At 40.7% G+C, this 22,703-nt stretch overlaps 1 protein-coding gene across 7 annotated transcripts in view; it reads right to left on the minus strand.

Moving 5' to 3' along the window:
- The window catches only part of FAM13C (family with sequence similarity 13 member C), a 133,973-nt gene extending 113,094 nt beyond the window's left edge, over window positions 1–20,879 (minus strand). For 3 of the 7 annotated variants that reach the window (XM_007170823.3, XM_007170824.3, XM_007170822.2), the window contains exons 1-3: window positions 20,379–20,542; window positions 13,918–13,974; window positions 10,239–10,434 (exon numbers count right to left, since the gene is read on the minus strand). In XM_007170823.3, the coding sequence (XP_007170885.2) occupies window positions 10,239–10,434; window positions 13,918–13,974; window positions 20,379–20,440 (315 nt within the window). In that variant the 5' untranslated portion in view covers window positions 20,441–20,542. The other 4 variants (XM_057531578.1, XM_057531579.1, XM_007170825.3 and 1 more) reach the window with 4 other exon arrangements.
- Window positions 20,880–22,703: the final 1,824 nt, after the last annotated feature.

Here is a 22,703-nt window from a genome sequence, read left to right on the forward strand (position 1 = left end):
ACTGCTAACCCAAGATCAAGTGGAACAAGAATTAATTACACAGTCCATAGTGAATGGACTGATAAGGGAAATTTTACACTGGTTATCTGACTGGAATATAGTTGTTTTAATGTTCTCTATTCTGGATCTATAAGAAAGTCCTTTCTCTCTACTTCAGTGATTTGCTACCCATACAATTTAGTAGATTCTTGTATTAACGGTTTTTGATGATTTTCCTTATCCTTGATGCTCTGGCATTTCCAGCCTCAGTGACTGGGGAGAGACTGTCTCTCCCAGGACAAACCAATTCTTAGGGATAGCAAACATGACAAATGACTTGTCCCAGAGTGTGCCTTTCACATGCAAACTAACCAGTCCAGAATCCATACTCTCAACCACCTCCTCTATCTGGTTCATATGCTCCAAGAGGTAACTCTCCTCTACCTTATCACCCAGGGCCAGGTACCAGACCATGAGCGAGAACCCCATACCTCAGAGTCCGCTGAAATCATTCAGACCAGCCAATTTTAAACCTGCTTACTCTGCCTTGCCTCACCTTTCCAATAAAAACCACAATAAAGTCTCCACCCATGCTGTCTCCTTGCCCCATCTTCCTCCTGGATCAACCGTGGTGCTTCCCCATGTGGCCCTGCATGACATGGCATGCCCCATCCCTCTTAAGAACTGCAAGTAGAAACCTTTCCAAATGGTAGTCATCTTCTGTTCTGTTGGCCTCATCATACCTGAATGATAATAGAACCTACATTTAAGAACCATTCTGTTTATATAAACTGAAATGAAATATTTAAAAATGATATCTGAGTCTCACCCCGAGAGTTCAGAAACTCATACCAAATGTCCTTACTTTCAATGGTGATCAGGTTATTTAATATATTCAATAATAATGTCTTCCTTTTTACCACGATATAATTGGAGAAATCTGTTACATAACTAACATCTTGCCTAGAATGTCATATTGAGAATGATGCTCCTTGTATCACGTAGAACAGGTCGATTGTGAGGAACTAATGTGGCTTTATTATGGCGTCAACGCCTACAAAGGACTCTCAGGATAACTGCCCTGCTATCTAGTTCACAGGGTACAACCTTACAGGTGGTAAGGACCATCACTCCCTGGCAGTCCAGGAACATAAAGTTATTTCAGGGACTTCAAGAAAAGAGGAATTTACCCAAATGCATAAGTACTGCAGGTGAAATAAGGTGGAGAGAATTTCTTGAACTTGATTTGCCTTAGGAGTGCAAATAATAGAGGCATTTAAGGTCCAAGCTGAGATTCCTTATGAAAACCTCCAGAGAGAAGTTAATTTTGTAATTATTCAAAACCGTATGGCTCTAGATTTTGCAAAGCATATGTAAGAATGCCTATATGATAAATGAACACTCTTGCTACACTCAGGTAAATAATAAGGTCAAACCTAATGAGACTAGTCTTACCTTGTGACCAAGGTTAATATCTCTTTGAGATTATTATGACAACAAGGAAGAAGGAGGAAGGGAGGGAGGGAGGAAGAGAACATAAGAAAAAATTATAAAAGACTCTGAAATTTAGTGGATGTCCTGGCTAGCTCACCCATCTGGATAATCTCAGCTTTTGTTCGTCTATGACTAGGCTAATTTACAAGGTTACGCAGATAGCAGTTAGCTTGTAGAAACCAGTGACAGTGCAAATAATTTCCCTCCACAGAAATGCAAACTGTGTTGCCAGGAAAGTAGTTATCACCCTATAGATATTCCAAGTTTTGCCAATTTTGTGTGCATCTAAAAATTTATCTCACCATTCCTTGTCAGACTATAAATGTGCAATACTTTGCATTCTTTTTTGAACTGGTTGTAATATCTTACTTGTTTCCTCATTAATTCATGATTTAAATGAAATTTTTGATATGTCTCTACTTCATATCTGTATAAGAGTTATGATTATATGCTTTTTTCTTTTATATTTTATTTTATTTTTTTTTTTATACAGCAGGTCCTTATTAGTCATCAATTTTATACACATCAGTGTATACATGTCAATCCCAATCGCCCAATTCATCACACCACCACGACCACCCCCCGCCGCGTTCCCCCCTTGGTGTCCATACGTTTGTTCTCTACATCTGTGTCTCAATTTCTGCCCTGCAAACCAGTTCATCTGTACCATTTTCTAGGTTCCAGATATATGCGTTAATATACGATATTTGTTTTTCTCTTTCTGACTTACTTCACTCTCTATGACAGTCTCTAGGTGCATCCACGTCTCTACAAATCACCCAATTCTGTTCCTTTTTATGGCTGAGTAATATTCCACTGTATATATGTACCACACCTTCTTTATCCATTCGTCTGTCGATAGGCATTTAGGTTGCTTCCATGACCTAGCTATCGTAAATAGTGCTGCAATGAACATTGGAGTGCATGTGTCTTTTTGAATTATGGTTTTCTCTGGGTATATGCCCAGTAGTGGGATTGCTGGGTAATATGGTAATTCTATTTTTAGTTTTTTTAAGGAACCTCCATACTGTTCTCCATAGTGGCTATATCAATTTACATTCCCACCAATAGTGCAAGAGGGTTCCCTTTTCTCCACACCCTCTCCAGCATTTGTTGTTTGTAGATTTTCTGATGATGCCCATTCTAACTGGTGTGAGGTGATACCTCACAAAATGACAATATTTTGATTTGCATTTCTCTAATAATTAGTGATGTTGAGCAGCTTTTCACGTGCTTCTTGGCCATCTGTATGTCTTCTTTGGAGAAATGTCTATTTAGGTCTTCTGTCCATTTTTGGATTGCGTTGTTTGTTTTTCTAATACTGAGCTGCATGAGCTGTTTATATATTTTGGAGATGAATCCTTTGCTGGTGATTCGTTTGCAAATGTTTTCTCCCATTCTGAGGGTTGTCTTTTCATCTTGTTAATGGTTTCCTTTGCTGTGCAAAAGCTTTTAAGTTTCATTAGGTCCCATTTGTTTATTTTTGGTTTTACTTCCATTACTCTAGGAGGTGGATCAAAAAAGATCTTGCTGTGATTTATGTCAAAGAGTGTTCTTCCTATGTTTTCCTCTAAGAGTTTTATAGTGTCTGGTCTTACATTTAGGTCTTGAATCCATTTTGAGTTTATTTTTGTGTATGGTGTTAGGAAGTGTTCCAATTTCATTCTTTTCCATGTAGCTGTCCAGTTTTCCCAGCACCACTTATTGAAGAGACTGTCTTTTCTCCATTGTATATTCTTGCCTCCTTTGTCATAGATTAGTTGACCATCACAGCGTGAGTTTATCTCTGGGCTTTCTATCCTGTTCCATTGATCTATATTTCTGTTTTTGTGCCAGTACCATATTGTCTTGATTACTGTAGCTTTGTAGTATAGTCTGAAGTCAGGGAGTCTGATTCCTCCAGCTCTGTTTTGTTCCCTCAAGACTGCTTTGGCTATTTGGGGTCTTTTTTGTCTCCATACAAATTTTAAGATTTTCTTGTTCTAATCCTGTAAAAAATTCCATTGGTAACTTGATAGGGATTGCAATGAATCTGTAGATTGCTTTGGGTAGTATAGTCATTTTCACAATATTGATTCTTCCAATCCAAGAACATGGTATATCTCTCCATCTGCTGGTATCATCTTTAATTTCTTTCATCAGTGTCTTATGGTTTTCTGCATACAGGTCTTTTGTCTCCCTAGGTAGGTTTATTACTAGGTATTTTATTCTTTTTGTTGGAATGATGAATGGGAGTGTTTCCTTAATTTCTCTTTCAGATTTTTCATCATTAGCGTATAGGAATGCAAGAGATTTCTGTGCATTAATTTTGTATCCTGCAACTTTACCAAATTCACTGATTAGCTCTAGTAGTTTTCTGGTGGCATCTTTAGGATTCTCTATGTATAGTATCATGTCATCTGCAAACAGTGACAGTTTTACTTCTTCTTTTCCAATTTGTATTCCTTTTATTTCTTTTTCTTCTCTGATTGCCATGGCTAGGACTTCCAAAACTATGTTGAATAATAGTTTTGAGAGTGGACATCCTTGTCTTGTTCCTGATCTTAGAGGAAATGCTTCCAGCTTTTCACCATGAAGAATGATGTTTGCTGTGGGTTTGTTGTATATGGCCTTTATGATGTTGAGGTAGGTTCCCTCTATGCCCACTTTCTGGAGAGTTTTTATCATAAATGGGTGTGGAATTTTGTCAAAAGCTTTTTCTGCATCTACTGAGAGGATCATATGGTTTTTACTCTTCAATTTGTTAATATGGTGTATCACATTGATTGATTTGCGTATAGTGAAGAATCCTTGCATAAGTGGGATAAATCCCACTTGGTCATGGTGTATGATCCTTTTAATGTGTTGTTGGACTCTGTTTGCTGAGGATTTCTGCATCTATATTCATCAGTGATATTGGTCTGTAATTTTCTTTTTTTGTAGTATCTTTGTCTGGTTTTGGTATCAGGGTGAAGGTGGCCTCATAGAATTAGTTAGGGAGTGTTCCTTCCTCTGCAATTTTTTGGAAGAGTTTGAGAAGGATGGGTGTTAGCTCTTCTCTAAATGTTTGATAGAATTCACCTGTGAAGCCATCTGGCCCTGGACTTTTGTTTGTTGGAAGATTTTTAATCACAGTTTCGATTTCATTACTTGTGATTGGTCTGTTCATATTTTCTATTTCTTCCTGGTTCAGTCTTGGAAGGTTATACCTTTCTAAGAATTTGTCCATTTCTTCCAGGTTGCCCATTTTATTGGCATAGAGTTGCCTGTAATAGTCTCTTAGGATCCTTTGTATTTCTGCGGTGTCTGTTGTAACTTCTCCTTTTTCATTTCTAATTTTATTGATTTGAGTCCTGTCCCTCTTTTTCTTGATGAGTCTGGCTAATGGTTTATCAATTTTGTTTATCTTCCCAAAGAACCAGCTTTTAGTTTTATTGATCTTTGCTGTTGTTTTCTTTGTTTCTATTTCATTTATTTCTGCTCTGATCTTTATGATTTCTTTCCTTCTGCTAACTTTGGGTTTTGTTTGTTCTTCTTTCTCTAGTTCCTTTAGGTGTAACGTTAGATTGTTTTTTTGAGATTTTTCTTGTTTCTTGAGGTAGGCTTGTATAGCTATAAAGTTCCCTCTTAGAACTGCTTTTGCTGCATCCCATAGGTTTTGGATCGTCATGTTTTCATTGTCATTTGTCTCTAGGTATTTTTTGATTTCCTCTTTGATTTCTTCAGTGATCTCTTGGTTATTTAGTAACGTATTGTTTAGCCTCCATGTGTTTGTATTTTTTACGTTTTTTTCCCTGTAATTGATTTCTAATCTCATAGCATTGTGGTCAGAGAAGATGCTTGATATGATTTCAATTTTCTTAAAGTTACTGAGGCTTGATTTGTGATCCAAGATGTGATCTATCCTGGAGAATGTTCCATGCACACTTGAGAAGAAAGTGTTATCTGCTGTTCTTGGATGGAATTTCCTATAAATATCAATTAAATCTATCTGGTCTTGAGTCATTTAAAGCTTGTGTTTCCTTATTAATTTCCTGTTTGGATGAACTGTCCATTGGTGTAAGTGAGGTGTTAAATTCCCCACTATTATTGTGTTACTGTCAATTTCCTCTTTTAGAACTGTTAGCAGTTGCCTTACGTATTGAGGTGCTCCTATGTTGGGTGCATATATATTTATAGTTGTTATTTCTTCTTCTTGGATTGATCCCTTGATCATTATGTAGTGTCCTTCCTTGTCTCTTGTAACATTCTTTATTTTAAAGTCTATTTTATGTGATATGAGTATTGCTACTCCAGCTTTCTTTTGATTTCCATTTGCATGGAATATCTTTTTCCATCCTCTCACTTTCAGTCTGTATGTGTCCCTAGGTCTGAAGAGGGTCTCTTGTAGGCAGCATATATTGGGTCTTGTTTTTGTATCCATTCAGCAAGCCTGTGTCTTTTGGTTGGAGCATTCAATCCATTCACATTTAAGGTAATTATCGATATGTATGTTCCTATGACCATTTTCTTAATTGTTTTGGGTTTGTTTTTGTAGGTCCTTTTCTTCTCTTGTGTTTTCCACTTAGAGAAGTTCCTTTAGCATTTGTTGTAGAGCTGGTTTGGTGGTGCTGAATTCTGTTATCTTTTGCTTGTCTGTAAAGCTTTTGATTTCTCCATCAAATCTGAATGAGATCCTTCCCAGGTACAGTAATCTTGGTTGTAGGTTCTTCCCTTTCATCACTTTAAGTATATCATGCCACTCCTTTCTGGCTTGTAGAGTTTCTGCTGAGAAATTGGCTGTTAACCTTATGGGAATTTCCTTGTATGTTATTTGTCATTTTTCCCTTGCTGCTTTCAATAATTTTTCTTTGTCTTTAATTTTTGCCAATTTGATGACTATGTGTCTCGGAGTGTTTCTCCTTGGGTTTCTCCTGTATGGGGCTTTCTGTGCTTCCTGGACTTGGGTGGCTGTTTCCTTTCCCATGTTAGGGAAGTTTTCGACTATAATCTCTTCAAGTATTTTCTTGGGTCCTTTCTCTCTGTCTTCTCCTTCTGGGACCCCTATAATGCGAATGCTGTTGCGTTTAATGTTGTCCCAGAGGTCTCTTAGGCTGTCTTCATTTCTTTTCATTCTTTTTATCTTTATTCGGTTCCACAGCAGTGAATTCCACCATTCTGTCTTGCAGGTCACTTATCCGTTCTTCTACCTCAGTTATTCTGCTACTGATTCCTTCTAGTGTAGTTTTTATTTCAGTTATTGTGTTGTTCATCTCTGTTTGTTCTTTAATTCTTCTAGATCTTTGTTAAACATTTCTTGCATCTTCTCGATCTTTGCCTCCATTCTTTTTCCGAGGTCCTGGATCATCTTCACTATCATTATTCTGAATTCTTTTTCTGAAAGGTTGCCTATCTCCACTTCATTTAGTTGTTTTTCTGGGGTTTTATCTTGTTCCTTCATCTGGTACATAGCCCTCTGCCTTTTCATCTTCTCTATTTATCCGTGAATGTGGATTTTGTTCCACAGGCTGCAGGATGATAGTTCTTCTTGCTTCTGCTGTCTACCCTCCAGTGGATGAGGTTATCTAAGAGGCTTGTGCAAGTTTTCTGATGGGAGGGACTGGTGGTGGGTAGAGCTGGCTGTTGCTCTGGTGGGCAGAGCTCAGTAAAACTTTAATCTGCTTGTCTGCTGATGGGTGTGGCTGGGTTCCCTCCCTGTTGGTTGTTTGGCCTGAGGCGACCCAACACTGGAGCCTACCCAGGCTCTTTGGTGGGGCTAATGATGGACTCTGGGTGGGCTCATGCCAAGGAGTACTTCCCAGAACTTCTGCTGCCAGTGTCCCTGTCCTCACTGTGAGGCACAGCCACCCCTCCGCCTCTGCAGGAGACCCTCCAACACTAGCAGGTAGGTCTGGTTCAGTCTCCTATGGGGTCACTGCTCCTTCCCCTGGGTCCCAATGCACACACTACTTTGTGTGTGCCCTCCAAGAGTGGAGTCTCTGTTTCCCCCAGTCCTGTTGAAGTCCTGCAATCAAATCCCGCTAGCCTTCAAAGTCTGATTCTCTAGGAATTCCTCCTCCTGTTGCCGGACCCCCAGGTTTCGAAGCCTGATGTGGGGCTCAGAACCTTCACTCCAGTTTGTGGACTTCTGTGGTATGTGTTCTCCAGTTTGTGAGTCACCCATCCAGCAGTTATGGGATTTGATTTTATTGTGATTGTGCCCCTCCTACCATGTCATTGTAGCTTCTCCTCTGTCTTTGGATGTGGGGTATCTTTTTGCTGAGTTCCAGTGTCTTCCTGTCAATGATTGTTCAGCAGTTGTGATTCCAGTGTTCTCGAAAGAGGGAGTGAGAGCACGTCCTTCTACTCTGCCATCTTGAACCAATCTCTCTATATGCTCTTTTGAAATGTGACTTTTTATAACTGAATAAAGATATAATGCTTCCATTTTACAGAAATATATATATATATATACCATTTTACAAAAAAATTATATATGTAATTGTATATATAAAGTGTGTATGTGTACATATATATAAACAGTTTTGAGTCATTCATTGAATAATACTGAGTGACTGAGTGCCAGAGATCCAAAGGTGGACAAGAAAGACTGACTCACTGACCTCAAGGAACCTAAGTCCTAGTGGAGCTAACATTCACTCAATGTTTGTCGAGCTTATGTGACCAACATCATAAAGCTTTAAGGCAGAGAAGAAAAACACACTTATAAAATTCTCTCCAAAGTAATCCTTTCTCAATAACTAATTACTGCTTAGCAACACAATATATGACCAAAGGAAAAAAATTCCAGAGTGAAATAAAAGGTTTTGTATAAAAATGGGTAAGTAAATCACCAGAATCATACTTGGAAGTTCTGGGTACCTCTTGTTAGAAATACTGTGCTTTTATGGAAGAGACATTCCACTCAAGTTCTTCCAAATCTGACTAAAGAGGTTATGTAATCCCTCTGAGCTTTCGTTTTCCCATTCGTACAAAAAGATAATAATAGCCATTCCACGGGATTGTCATAAACATGGTACATGCCTGGAGCACAGTAAATGCTTAAATAAGTGTCAGCTGATTTTATTAATAATAGTATTTATAGATGCTCAGTTCTTGATCAGTACTCAACCAGTGTTAATTATATCTCTCCAAAGAAAATGGGAAGAATGAAATCTCTTTCAAATTTCTCCAAAATATGGAAGACCTAAAATGATATTATTGAAGTTCTCTTAGTCATTACAGGAAAAACAATCTCATTGTGTATACAGGGATGTTAGGAATGAACTGGGATTTTTACATGCAGTCCCGGATTCCAATGCTGTATTATCCGCAAAGACTGTACAAGCATCTCACTCTCCTGGAATCTTCCTGTGCATGAGCAACATGTTGGAAATTACATGCCCCATTAGCACCTTATTACAAGTGACGACTGTGTAATTTCTCTGAGGCCAGACTACAGGATGACAAGAAAGAGGGCATTCTAGGAGAGATGGCTGGTCACCCAAAGCCCACAATGTCACAGGTGACCCTTAGTAGGAGATTCAAGGTCAGAGTCTCTCCAGACCCAGTCAGACTCTGCAGGCAGCCCTTTGGGTACCTGTGTCCTCCCCAGCACCAGACTCCTAATTAAACAAGTGTTGGGTACACTCAGTAATAGGCAGGGTCTCAAGTTAATCATAACTCAAATGATATTTCACACTTAACCTCTCTCTACAATTCAACTCAGTTTCAGAAAATTACAACAGAACTTCATAAATGCTGACGGCATTTCATCTCACTGCAAAATTAACTGACTAAATAAGAGGTCACAATGCCAAAAAAGAAATGAGATAAAAAACACAAGGCAAATAAGAAAATTACAAGGTCAAATAAACTGCCCAGCCAAAGTTGTTCTACCAGGAAGATCACCTGATGCCCATTTGCAAAGTTGGACTGGACTTCAAGTTATCAGATAATTAATGTATTACACTGAGAGCCTCCCACATTATTTTTAAAGTCAACAGTTAGGTGTTAACAAAAAAGCAAAGGTCACATTAATGAAGCACCTATGTCCCCAAAACTGTGTTAGGTGCATTACGAGTATAATCTTAATGCTGGGACCATTAACCTCCCAGTAAGATTAAAATGGATTATATTCGTTTCATCTCTTTTAAAAGCACCATAAATTATTTGTGGGGTATTCAAGAGTTTTTAAAATCACATTCTTTGATACATCCCTCTACAACTAGAAGAGTAAAATAAGTAAGTGTGTGTGTATAAAATGTATTACTTGAATGAAGTTGGAAAGATGCTTCATTCATACATTTAAATACTTATCTACCTCAAAGAACCAGATTCTACACACACGTACAATCATGCACATACACGCTTGAGTGTTTTTCCAAAGCCACTAAACTGCAGCCTAAGAAGAATGGCTCTGGATAAACCTGGGACTTCTGATTTGCCGAGAAGAGGCTCCAAGTTTGGGGCCAGAGTTACACACCCTGGATAAGTGAAGCTCATTGGAAATCCTCCTCCACCCTCCCCCGCAAAGGACGCAGCAGCTCCCCTAAATCAATGTCAAAGTCTGGCATTTAAGAATATCCGTTTGAAAGGGCGTTAAGTGAGCAGCCTGCCCAACGCACTCCTCTATTAACCCACGGGAGGGGAGTATGCACGCGCCCCAGGTCGCAGGTGCGCAACGACAAGTCACGCTAATCTCCGCCTGCAAAATAGCGTGCTCAGACCATCACGGTCACCGTAACGGTGCTCTCGCCAGAGGAGCACCTGTCTTGGCAAAGGTCTGAGGAGGTGGAGCCCGCTACCTGACTTTCTCCGTGGCTCCTCCCGTTCTCGGCCTTGAAGATGGACTTGGGCTTCCGGGACTTGAAGTTGCCCATGCTGGGTCGCAGCACGTCCAGCCTCGCGGGCTGCTCTACATGCTGCGGCGGCTCGCGGGACGGCACGGGCTCCTCTAGCGGAGCCCCGGCATCGGGATAATTTTCTTTATTGTCTTCATCTCTAGAACAGGAAAGACCCAATTTAGAAAGCACCAATTTTGTAGAAGGTGGAGATGCTGGCAACAGGGAAGACCAGATCAACAGGCTTATTAGAAGGATGAACTAAGGTATCTACCATGATTATTTTTGTAATCTGGTCAGTTAATAAACACTGACTGCTTTCAAATTGAAAACAACAACAAAAAAAGAGTCTAATAATCCACCCTGGGAAAGAGAGGCTGGCGATACTCACTGCTGCTCATTTACACGGTACCTAGCAAACTTTTTAGTATAGACTGCTTCAGAGGAACTGAATGTCACTTTTTAGATCACGCCACATTCCCTTCCCATCTTTGCTAGTGGATACATACTTTCTGTAGTTGTAGCTTTGCACATACTATCATATTTGTTTTTCATTTTTCACTTCAAGATGGTTTCACATATGTCATGTTTTTCTCTCACAATAATAATGTGAGATATTCCAGTTAGCTATTGTCATTCCTACATTATAGATTGACACTCTAAACCCCAGAGATTAAATAAAGGGCTAATTGACCCAGACCTGGAGTGGTCAGGTGGGTTCCCAGTCTCTCATGCATGTGTCCTTGGTTCAAGGCATGATGCTTCCTCCTCACTGGCAAGTCTTTAACCATCTCCTTACAACTTTCAGACACATTTAAGAGTCTAACTGGGGTCTATTTTAATAGAATACATACTGCCTCAATAGAATTAAGACAAGAGCCAAGTTTTACCCAGCCAAGCCATCTTTCTGAACAACCCTCTCAATGCAAAGCCAAAGATCCCAGTATCTGGGTCCTGAGGGTGTGGAACGGCTGGAGAAGACTGACCCGGCTGCTCACCTCCACACACTCAGCGCTGGGAGGGCAGTGCTCATTTTCACGCATCAATCAAATTCAACACAGCATCGCCCTGCCCCTTCAATTGTCTCAAAAACAGTGACATAATTACACTCTTATTTGAAGTCATTTGTCCCTCTTAAATCTAGATGCATTTTATTTTCATATTTTGCTAAGAATTCAGCAACTACCATAGCCAGATGGAGCATTCCCTTTATACGATCAATATGATTGTCCTTAACCCACTGGCAATCATTCAGTACTAGATCATGCAATTCTGTAGGACTGGCCACTTCCCCCAGGTGGTGTTTTTCCCTCCTGTGCCCTGACCAGAAGTACCCATAAAAGAGATTTTGGCAAGGTCAGCTAGCAAGCAATTCCTCATGGCTCAAGGATACATAAAGCCAAGAGACAAGATCAGCAAAAGAAGGATTTCTATGTCGACTGCTCAGGATGCCTTTTTACAAATAGAAGATTAAACTCACTAAGCTGATATCAGGAAGATGAGCTCCAGTGAGTCTCTGGGATAAGAACAAAGAACACATTGGGCCAGGAGGTCTGGAGCATGGCCGAGGTGCATGCAGTTGGACAAGATGTGGAAATAAAATTATGTGAAAGAGTTAAACTTAAGCCTCAGGACAAACTAAGTATCTGGTAAAGGAAAACCCAACAGGTGAAATAATTCTTCATGATAGTAACTGAAAACAAAAACAAAACAAACAAACAAACAACAAAACAATGTCAGTGACACTGGTTAATATTTTCCCTTAAGATCATCTATAACCAAAAAAATTGTATGTTACTAATGGGTTTGGAAACCAATATCAAACCATGAGTTGGAACTACACTAGTTCATTTGAAATGCATGTCTCTCACTAGTGACAAATACTACTCATCCACACACCCTGTGCTCCTGGGTGAACAACGAAAGAAGCAACAGCGACCTCTACCGTAACCTAAATGTTCTTCATTTCGAGGAGGATCCTAGAACACTCAAGAATAAAAATGATTTTTCAAATCTAAAACGACCCTTTTGATAGACTCCTTCCTAAAATAATACCTGAATTTTGTTTTATATATCATATTTTCAAGGTGCCCAAAAGGTATAAATGTCATCCTTGACTTCAAAAATGGGGCAAAAAGCATCTTTCTCTCATTACACAAATATAAAATCTAAATAGAAAAGTCATCTTTAGAAAATACATTTCCAACCTATTACTGGTTCCTCAGAATCCCCAAAACAGAATACAGGTAATGTAATGTAATGTCACCACTTACTGGAATCAGTCATAACTGAGAATGAGCCCGGAGTTCTGAAAAGAACAAGAGTCCAAAATATCCTCCTACTTGTTAGAAATGCGGCCGAAGCCACACCACCTCACCTCTGTGACCCTCATCCATAAGATGCCGGCATCTCTACCTGACAGAGGCAGTACAGCCTCTGTGAAATGCCTACCAAAGAAAGTTGGCTCAAGACCACAATCCAATAAATGGGGGCTACTCTCACTTGAGGCCTTGGGCGAGTGGTTATTTGCAAAGAAAAAACTGAAGGTTATTTTTAGTCTTCCCAATACCTCCAGGATAAATTCCAAACTCCTTAGCAGGGTATATAAACCCTTTGTAATCAGGTCTTTGTTCATCTCTGGAACTTTATTTCTTACCACTCCTGGCATCCTCAGCTCTCAGGGTTCCTGCCATCCTGAACTGCTTGCTATACCTTCAAGTTGAATTATTTTCTCTGCTCTCTGCTGGCTTGCCAGTAAGTTGCTTGCTCTGCTTGGTTTTTTGGCCTTATATTCCACCAAAAAAAGAGTCATGTGCCATGTGTAATTTTCTTCAGGAATCCATCCCAGAAACCTCACTGGGCTATTTGGCCATTCTACGTGAGTCCTCTGTTTCCCGCTAGTAAAACAGCACTTAATGCACTGTAGCACTGTCATCTATATTCTTGCCTATCTCCTCCAGTGAACTGAATTCCTGGGAGCAGGGATTGGTTTGTCTCTCTCCATCCCGTATCTCCACTGGTTTCTGGCACACAAAAATGTGTGAAACAAAGGCCTTCAACAAATGTCTGTTATCCAACAAGTGTCACACAGACCAGTGTCCAAATTCTGCCTCATAGCGGCTGTGCTATCTTGGATGAGCTATAATCCCTCTGAGCCTCAGTTTCTCCATCTAGGATGAGGAGGGAAACACCAGCTTCCTTTCAGTTGTTTAGATTAAATAATAAAATGCATGTGAAAGTGCTTGAGTGAAGCAAATGTAGAAGAAATGGTTAACGTGAAGGTTCTGCCATCATATCATGAACCCGGTGATGACCAAGATCACACTCCAGACACTCAATGCCATGTTTGGTGAATAGAAGCTCTTCCTTAAGGTCTATGATGGGAACAGATGTGCTAATCAATGTTGAATTCAATAGGCATTTCCTGAGCATTCTCCATAGAAAAGGTACCGTCCTGAGTGCTAAGGGGGGGGGGGGGGTATGCAAAAGTGGACAAGACAAAACTTCCTTCAACAGCTGATAATCTATTAGAAGAAATAGAACATGAGAACAAATTATTAGAATTCAAAGGAGAGACTTAAGATACCAGACCCAGATGGTTTCTGTCCTTCATAATTAAGAACCAAGCAATGGTGGGTCCTACCTGAGACTAGAGCAGTCAGTCTGATCTTCATGCAGAGAGACTGTGTCTTCGTCACACCTGGAGAGAGGAGATAAGACCACATCAGACCCAACTGTCTGCTGCAGCAGAAGCAGCAACAGTCTAAAATTATCTGAAGATTAGCACAGGAAACTAAAAAATGGAACAATCTTTACCACTCTCACTCAAACCGGCGTCAATTCCCCAACGTCCACCAGGTAATGATACCAATGTTGTCATATCATGTGAGCTTAAACGCTTAGAACCAGAGGTAACACTCCTTTTTCGTCCACTACTCTGCATCACCTAAGCAAACAAGATCTTAGCAAGAACCTAAGTGTTCACAGCACTTGAGGGAACATCTGACACCAACACTGGTGGACTGTTGTTGGCTCAAAAGAGACTCCGCTACATGCCTCTTGGCATTTCTTCTGCCTCAAGGCAGTCCCAAACCACACCAGCTGCCCTTTGGCTCACTCCGTTGGCCTCCAGACTTTCTTGACATCCTTCCTTTTCACAAAACTTCTGAAATAACCTTGTGAAAAATTCTTGGCTCTTCCATATTGAAAACTCTCCAGTGTTCCACACTGCCTAAGTGCCTCTGGAGGAGGACCATTCTCTCACTCTAGTGTATGAGGGAGCCTTTGTTCCTATTCTCAGCCCTTCCCACCCCACCTCACCCCATCCCACTCCAGCCTGGAATGCTTTTTTCCGTCTTCAACTCCTACTCAGCCTTCACTGCTCCAGCCTCACAAGCTCTGTGAACTTTTCTCGCCAAGTTCACCCACGTGCCATGTTCCCATTTTAACCTTAGTACAGAACGGTTTACTCTTCATTCTGAGGTTTCAGTAACCAACTAGATCTTGCCTAGCACTGTTATGTAATTCCTTTGTACCTCTGAGATCTTTTAAATTAGTTGTTAAATTCCATGAAAAGAAATAACCATCATTTCTTTTTCTAGATACACTGCCACAGTGCCTACAATGTTACCCCAGAGTAGACACTCAATAAATGCTTGAATCAAATCATTAACTCGGGCCCCTCAGCAAGTCTGTTCCCTGGAATAATTGAACAAGCATTTATTGAGCACTCGCTGCCTTCCAAGTACTGCCTTAGGCATTGGAGCTGTACTTCTCAAACTTTTTGGGATTCACGACTGACCAGTTGGTTTTCTATTTCCAATCCACTGTGGAGAGATAATCTGGTAAAAAGGTCGCAGGAATATCAAATTCCTATAAAAGTTATTAAAGGCATACTCCCTATTTCTGTACTGTTCTCGTCTCAGACAAGTTACAGACAATTTGTGAACAACACTTTGAGTAGCACTACTGCTAAAGGACAGAAAGTTGAGAAAGACCTAGCCCCTGCTCTGACAGAGTCCCAGTGTAATGAGTAGACATAACTAAATAAATATCTACATACGTAGATATAACCCTAATACAGTATCTATACTACATGAAATCATTTAAAAATTTAAAATATTCCTTACCAGCAATGGTGTATAATTTACCCACAAAACAAATTGATGAACGCTTCAGTCCTCTTCCCTTACTATCCCTTTTAAATTATGGTTTTGTAATGAATTAAACAAAGGCCACCTATAGACCCTAACCCTCTCTACCTGCTGGCAGCTGGGAAAAAAAAAAATCCATCGACTTAACAAAATGCTCTCCTTAACAAAATGAACTCAATTTCCTTGCTTTCCCTTTTTTTTTCTTTTTTTTTTTTGACGCTCAATAACCCACTTTGTCCATCTCATGGAAAACAACAATTAAATTCCTAAACGTTGTCTTGTTCTCCTCCATTAGAGGCATTTACTGTAATAGATCATCTGAGCTGTGTAATGAATAAAAATATTTCCCAATAAAAACAACCTAGCTAAGTAGAAAAGCCAATGAAAAACAGAAATCTAGAATTGTTGCTTCCGAAGAACTAGGGTTCAAACAGAGTTTCAACCTTAGAGCTCAACAATACCTATTGTTTGGGAATTTGGCAAGAACTTTTTTTTCTCCCCCTCAGTTGATTTATTAATTTTTCTTCCCAAAGCACAATTAGTTAAAAATGAGAAATCGGCACCAGAACATACAAAGTTTCAGATGCTTTCTGAAATATGAAGCCAGACCTAATTAGCTGATCCGATTTTAAGGACTACTGAACAACTCCAGTCATCACTCAAGAAAACACAATTCCTAGCTTTCAGACATAGCGATGAAATAGATCTCCCTATGGCTTCCGTGGCACACATATACAAGCTCTTTTACTTCAATTTTCATTTGCTTTGATGAAGACCATCAAGCTCTACTCAATTAACATCTTCTTTCTGATTGTTCTACTGATTCCTCGCCCAGGAGTCCCCCGCAAATGCACAATACTGGCCCAGTTATAAAACTGGATTCCACACTGGGAACCCGTATCCGAATATTCCTACTCCTCGAAAAAAAAACAACTCAGATCAAGTGTCCAACTGGTCTTGGGCATGAGATTCTCTTCCTGCATGTTATTCCAATAAAATAATTTAAAGACCAACCCTTTAATGATGTTTTTTGTCAATTATCAAAACCAGGCATCTTCTAGTACAAACTTTTTCAAACTGTAAATTGTGACCTATTAGGAGGTCCTGAAATTAGACAGCAGCTACCAGCATTTTGTTGTTACTGCTGGTAGAGAAACAGAATAGAAAATGTCAGTATAGTGAGGATTAAGTGTTATTTCACGAAACTTGTTTAAATAAACCATGTCTATACGTTTGTACTGGATTGCAACATAAAATGTGTTTATCGTTGTTCACAGTAAAAAATGTGAAGACACCTCTATTAAATGACTTCCTTTGAGGTTCTCATCAACTAGATTCTAAGTTCCCAGAGTTCTTAATTTGTGGTTGCCCAGACAATACACGGATAATTTGTCCTTGCCATCATTTCTTTGTGAAATGCTCAGGGTTGTAACTTTTCTCTCTATGTGGACTTTTGCTTCCTCTATCAACCACAAACAAGAAAAAGTTAGATGGTACTTTATAGCTCACCTTCTCTTTCATATGATCTCAATTAAGCCTGACAGTGGTGTGAGGTAGGCATTACCTTCACACAGGGGCTAAGGAATTTCCCAGGATTCCGAGGTGTAAAGCAGTGATGCCTGAGTCGTTTCTGCTCCACCACACTAAGCCCACTGGACAGTCTCTTCAGTCTATGTTCCCAGGGGTTCACAAGAGAGAGAAAGACTTGTTTCTTAGAATAATGGTGGAGAAAGAAGCACCCATGAGAGGTTCTCTTTTTTGTCTTGGGGTAAATAAGAAGAGAGATCTCAGACTGGTGATTAGATAAAATGCAGTTGTACCCGGAAGGGGACTTCTATTCCCTGCAGTACCATGTCCCTTGAAGGCAAAGTTGCAGGGGTATAGCCTGCAATCCTGTGGGATTTCTCAAAGTGTGTCTGATTAAAATACAGGTTCCACTATATGCAATATCCTGGGATAAACCATAATGGAAAAGAATATAAAAAAGAATGTGTATATATATATATATACATATATATATATATAACTGAATCACTTTGCTGTACAGCAGAAATTAACACAACATTGTAAATCAACTCTACTTCAATTTTTAAAAATAAATTAATTTTTAAAAATGGAAAAAAAAATAGCAAGTTCCAGCCTCATCCCCACCCCCAGCCCCACTAGATCAACTCTCTGGGGGTGGAGCCCAGGAATGCGAGTTTTTAAATTAGATTGCCCTTCTCCCCACATAACTAGTATGCTTCTAAACAGTTCAACACTGACCTAAAGGTTTAAAAACCCAGACCAGCAAGTGGGCTGACTCCAACATAATCACCCATTTCTAGGTTCCCACTTGGGAACAAAGCCTGGGAAGCTGGATTTTTCACAAGCCCCCATTCCCTTCCCCAGTTGATATTGATAATCAGTTGGTTTTGAGAATTACTGCTTTGGATGTTAACTAATTTGTTGCAGAATTCATTGCTGGGCAGGCTTCATTTCAAATAACGGGTTAGCCAGGGCAACAGAGGAAATGACCATGGAAAAATAACAGATGAAAGGGCGCTGCAGATACAGAAGGGAAGGCCAAGGCCATTCTGATCTCAGAAGAATTTGGGTAGCAAAAGAAACTGAATTGGTCCAGAGCTGCACAGACAGGGCCAGGCATGGGAGAAACTGAGAAAAGCATAAAATATGTCCTTGAGTCCCGCCCAATTCCCCTTTTATAAGACCCCCAGCTGGCCAAGCAGAACCCTCTTAGGTTAGACTAGCTGATAACATAATTTATATTAAAGTATTAATGACAATTTGAATCCACCTCCCAGGGGCACAGACTTTTTAATTTCCATTTTAATGAGGGTCGCCACCAGAGTTCTTCATCCAAAAACAAAATCATCTCTAGGTAGAATTTCAGGCACTAAAAAAGATAAGTACATGTGGGTAGGAGGAAGTAGGAGTGGGGTGGGGATAGGAGAAAGGGGATGTTTTCTCATATCTAAAACATATAAGAGAGGCCAGTGCCTCCTCTGTGCATGCCGAGACCAGACATGAACATTTACTGATTACATGCTACTTCTTTGTCTCAGTGTAGTGCATCCTGGTCCTGCTGACTTTAGGGTCATGCCCAAAGAACCACGGAAAACAGTTCATATTACTGAGGGGAGGAGAAAATACTATATTAGACGATGACTAGTTTTAAATGACCCTCGTCTGTACTGTTACACCTATGAAGATATGGTATGTTTCAAATGTTCTCCTCAGATTTTTAGATTAGTCAGATGGCATTCCCATTGTCACTCAGTGCCTTTTAAAATAAATCACTGTCACTTCTGTGAAAACAACAACAGGATCTTATGCAATCAGAACTCTTTGGGGAGTGTCCAAAGACAAGGTACCAGACTTTCCCCAGCATCTAACTATAAAACCATTTTTTAAAAATTGTCCATGTGAAATCTAGAACTAAATAACTCCATTTTGAAGCTGCTATGCCTATGGCTGACTTTGGGGATTCAGCCACACACGGGTCCTGAGAATCAGCCCAGATAGCATCTGGTGCTGTAAGCACAGCAAAAGGAGGAAAGCAATACCTGTGCACCTGAACCAGGGGGTCACAGCCTCATCTTTGGCCTGCATACTTTGGCCTGCATCTCTCTCCACTCTTAGGCTTTGAGAAAAGCCAAGTTGTAGCACGGTTACCAAGCAATCTCATTAACGGGACACAGCAGGTCCCAATGAGTATTATACATTGGATCTTCTAAAATCAACCCTGGGCCTTTTTTTAAAAAAAAGTAACTAAACTTAAGTGAGCCCAAAGCTCAACACTGAGAGAGCAGCATATCCAAACAGAGAAACAAAGGAATGTGAAAAACAAGAGGGCCTGGGAAGCCCTGTAGCCCTCCATCACCAAGTCATTGTGACAGTGACTTGAAACTCACATAATTTATTTGCCTTTTAGGGAACTTTAGCAAATAACTCCCAAGTTACCGGGACTTCTGTATCAAACTTGCAGCGTTTTTAAATGTAGTTGAGTATACAACCTTATACCCCCTTTTTCCTGAAAAACTGTTTAGAGTGACTTCTATCATAAGGTCCCGGAAGTAAACATAATGAGTTAGCCTAGAGAAAGACTACTAAATAAAGTATAGATATTTCATACATATATGGATATATGTAAATTATATATCAGTTACATATAGTATTAGCATAATATACTACCTGTTAATTTTTAACATATACATATAACATAGTATTAGAAAAACATATTAAGGAAGGGATGACAAGAATTAAAACCACAAACTGTAAATATCTAATAAAAAAATACCATGCATGCTGGCCTTGAGTAAAATATTCACTCCTTCATTCCATGTTTGAACGGTGTTAGTCGTCCCAATCGAAAGCTTTAACCATGAGACTAGATAACGCATTCTTCCTATAGCCAGATCTCTGAGGGCAGAAGACAAAATTGACAAAGGGCATGCAAGAAAAGTTTACTCTACTGTGTCTTAAAAGTCTGTACACAGCAGAGGGTGAGACTAAGTTTAGCCTATTTATCACATGCTGGAATCCAACTCATTTCACATCCATCTCCTATTTGCCGTAAATGTACACAGCACGCTCCACGAAAACAGACACCAACGTTGGCAAAATACAACAAAGCTTCCCTACTGACATGTCAAAGAGATTTATTTTTTTTAAAATCTGAACTCCAAGAACACATATTTTGGAGCACTGAGCTCCCGCAGGCCGTCAGTTTGTTTTAATAGCTCTCCCGTAGTTGCTAAAAGGCTGATTTCAACCTGTAAAGATTTCTGGGCCCCATCAGTCCCCACGTCTCGCGGTCTTCACAGCCCCAGATTACAGGAGACAATGCATCTAGTACCCAGAGCGGCTGGAAACGGTGGAAGATACCTTCCCGATAGTTGCTTCCTGAGAAAGGCATGCAAATCTTATTTTAGTGACAAGAATCACTTACTCTGTTACAGCGGTGCTGCTGAAGGAATTATCCTGAAGGCTGAAACAGAAACAAGAAAACATCAGCCAAGTCCGGCCGGGGAGCCGTCCCCCTGACTGCTCTCCGGGAGTTAGAGCACATACACAAACATGGCATTGCAAGGCAAGTCTCAGGGCTCCCCGGCACACTCGCTCTACCTTGGGCTGCTGTCTGCACATGCTCGTAACGACACCCCCAGCAGGGGCCCGGCCGCACGGGCGAACCACAAAGCCCGGCAGCCCGCGAGGCTGCGGGGACAGAGCTGGGCGGGGCGCGGCGGCGGGGCCGGGACCCCGGGACCCCCTCGAGGGGCACCTGGAGCGTGACCGCGCGACCCCAATCTCGCCAGCCGGGCGCCGCGCTTTATCCGGGCCTCCCGGTGCCCGCCACCCCCGGGAAAGCCTGACTGTTTCTGCCTAGGTGCTGAAATCCGCGGGGGACTTGCTTTCTTCCAGACGTCTCCTACCAGTTTTACAGAGCTACCTCCCTCTAGGGATGGAGGCGCGCAGAGATTCAGAGACCGTTCAGAAAAAGCTGGAAGGGAACGAGAAGGGGGAGGGGAACATAGCTGCTGTTTTGGGGGTGTGGATGTGTGGGTGTGTGTTTATTGCCCAGGAAAAAGAAAAGCCTCTGAAAGAGGGCTAGCTGCATCACACCAGATCTGTCTGCACTCTGTTATTTCAGTCCCGAAGAGGAAGCGCCCAGCCCCGGACTGCAGAGCTGTGAATGAGTGAGCCCACGCAGGGCGGGTGGAGAATTTGTTCCAGGCATTAGCTGGTGACTGGGGGGGACCGTACGCGAGATGGGGTTTCCTCTGCAAGAGCAGCCCGCCCGAGCTCCACTCCCAACCACCTTTACAAAAGATGAGAGAGCGAATGCACCCACGCTACCGCCTTTAAATAAAGGCAGCCTTGCTGGGGGAGGGGAAGGCTGTTAGCCCGTACTTGCTTCGTTCCCCTGGAGATGTTTGTCTTGCACTCTTTCCATTGTTAATTTCTCCTGCCCGTTGACCTTGATATGGAGTGAACAGTCACCTGGGAAAGATGCTTATTTTGAATTTCGAATTAAGAAGATTCCCCATTCCCTTCTTTTAATCTCTCCACTCCCAGAAGCAGCTGAGATGGTTTTTAGTCAAAATTATATCAGACGGTGAGTTAAACGATAGCAAAAAATTTCATTTTCAGATTATCAGAAAAATTACTCAAAACTTGGTACTAAGGGGAAAAGCGAGACCTTTCAGTGTCACGACACATTTTTCACAGGTCCACCCAAGGGCTGCTTAATTCTCTAAAAAAAAATGGACTTGTGTTTGACATGCTATTCACTCTTAGTTAGATTCCTGACAGTGTGGAGTTACGTGTTAACACGGCACATTTTGTCCAATCTGTCCAGAGGAAAAGGTAACCTCAGCGTGGATGGTTTTATTGCATTGTGCAGCTTTAACCAATTTTGCATCTAACCTAACAATCTTATACTAACATTCTTTCTAAATGCCTGCAAATGTTCAGCTCCTCAAAACGCTCTTGGAACCAAGGGCATCATCTTATAGATCCCCTCATTAATCATCATCTTATAGATCCCCTTATGGATGCCCTTATTAAAGTTAACAGATCTCTGATATGTCCCTATATTTGTATCAGAGTCATATCTTTAACTTTCAAAGTTATACTTTGAAAAATCAAAATTGAGTTTTCAAAGAACAACTTAAGGTTTCCTTAAGGTCCTTTGCAATTTTCCTTTCCTCTCTCTAAATATTTTTTAAAGTAGCTGAATAAAAGCCTAACACAGGCATGCCCTGGAAATATTGCAGGTTTGCTTCCAGACCACCACAATAAAGCAAATGTTGCAATAAAGCTCATCACACGAATTTTTCGGTTTCCCAGTATGTATAAAAGTTATGTTTACACTATACTGTAGTCTACTAAGTGTGCAATAGCATTATGTCTGAAAAAACAATGTACATACCTTAATTAAAAAATACTTCATTCCTAAAAAATGCTAACCATCACCTGAGCTTTTAGCAGGTTGTAATCTTTTTGCTGGCGGGGGGAGGGTCTCGCCCTGATGTTGATGGCTGCTGACTGGTCAGGGTGGTGGTTGCTGAAGGGTGGGAGGCTGTGGTCATTTCTTAAAATAAGACAAGGAAGTCTGCCACGTCAATTTAAGCTTCCATTCACGAAGGATTTCTCTGGAGCATGCAATGCTGTTTGATAGCATTTTCCCCACAATAGAACTTCAAATTGGAGTCAGTCCTCTCAAACCCTGCCACTGTTTTCTCAACCAAGTGTGTGTAGTATTCTAAATCTT

Source organism: Balaenoptera acutorostrata, chromosome 16, assembly GCF_949987535.1.
Source record: "Balaenoptera acutorostrata chromosome 16, mBalAcu1.1, whole genome shotgun sequence".
NCBI classification, from domain to species: domain Eukaryota; kingdom Metazoa; phylum Chordata; class Mammalia; order Artiodactyla; family Balaenopteridae; genus Balaenoptera; species Balaenoptera acutorostrata.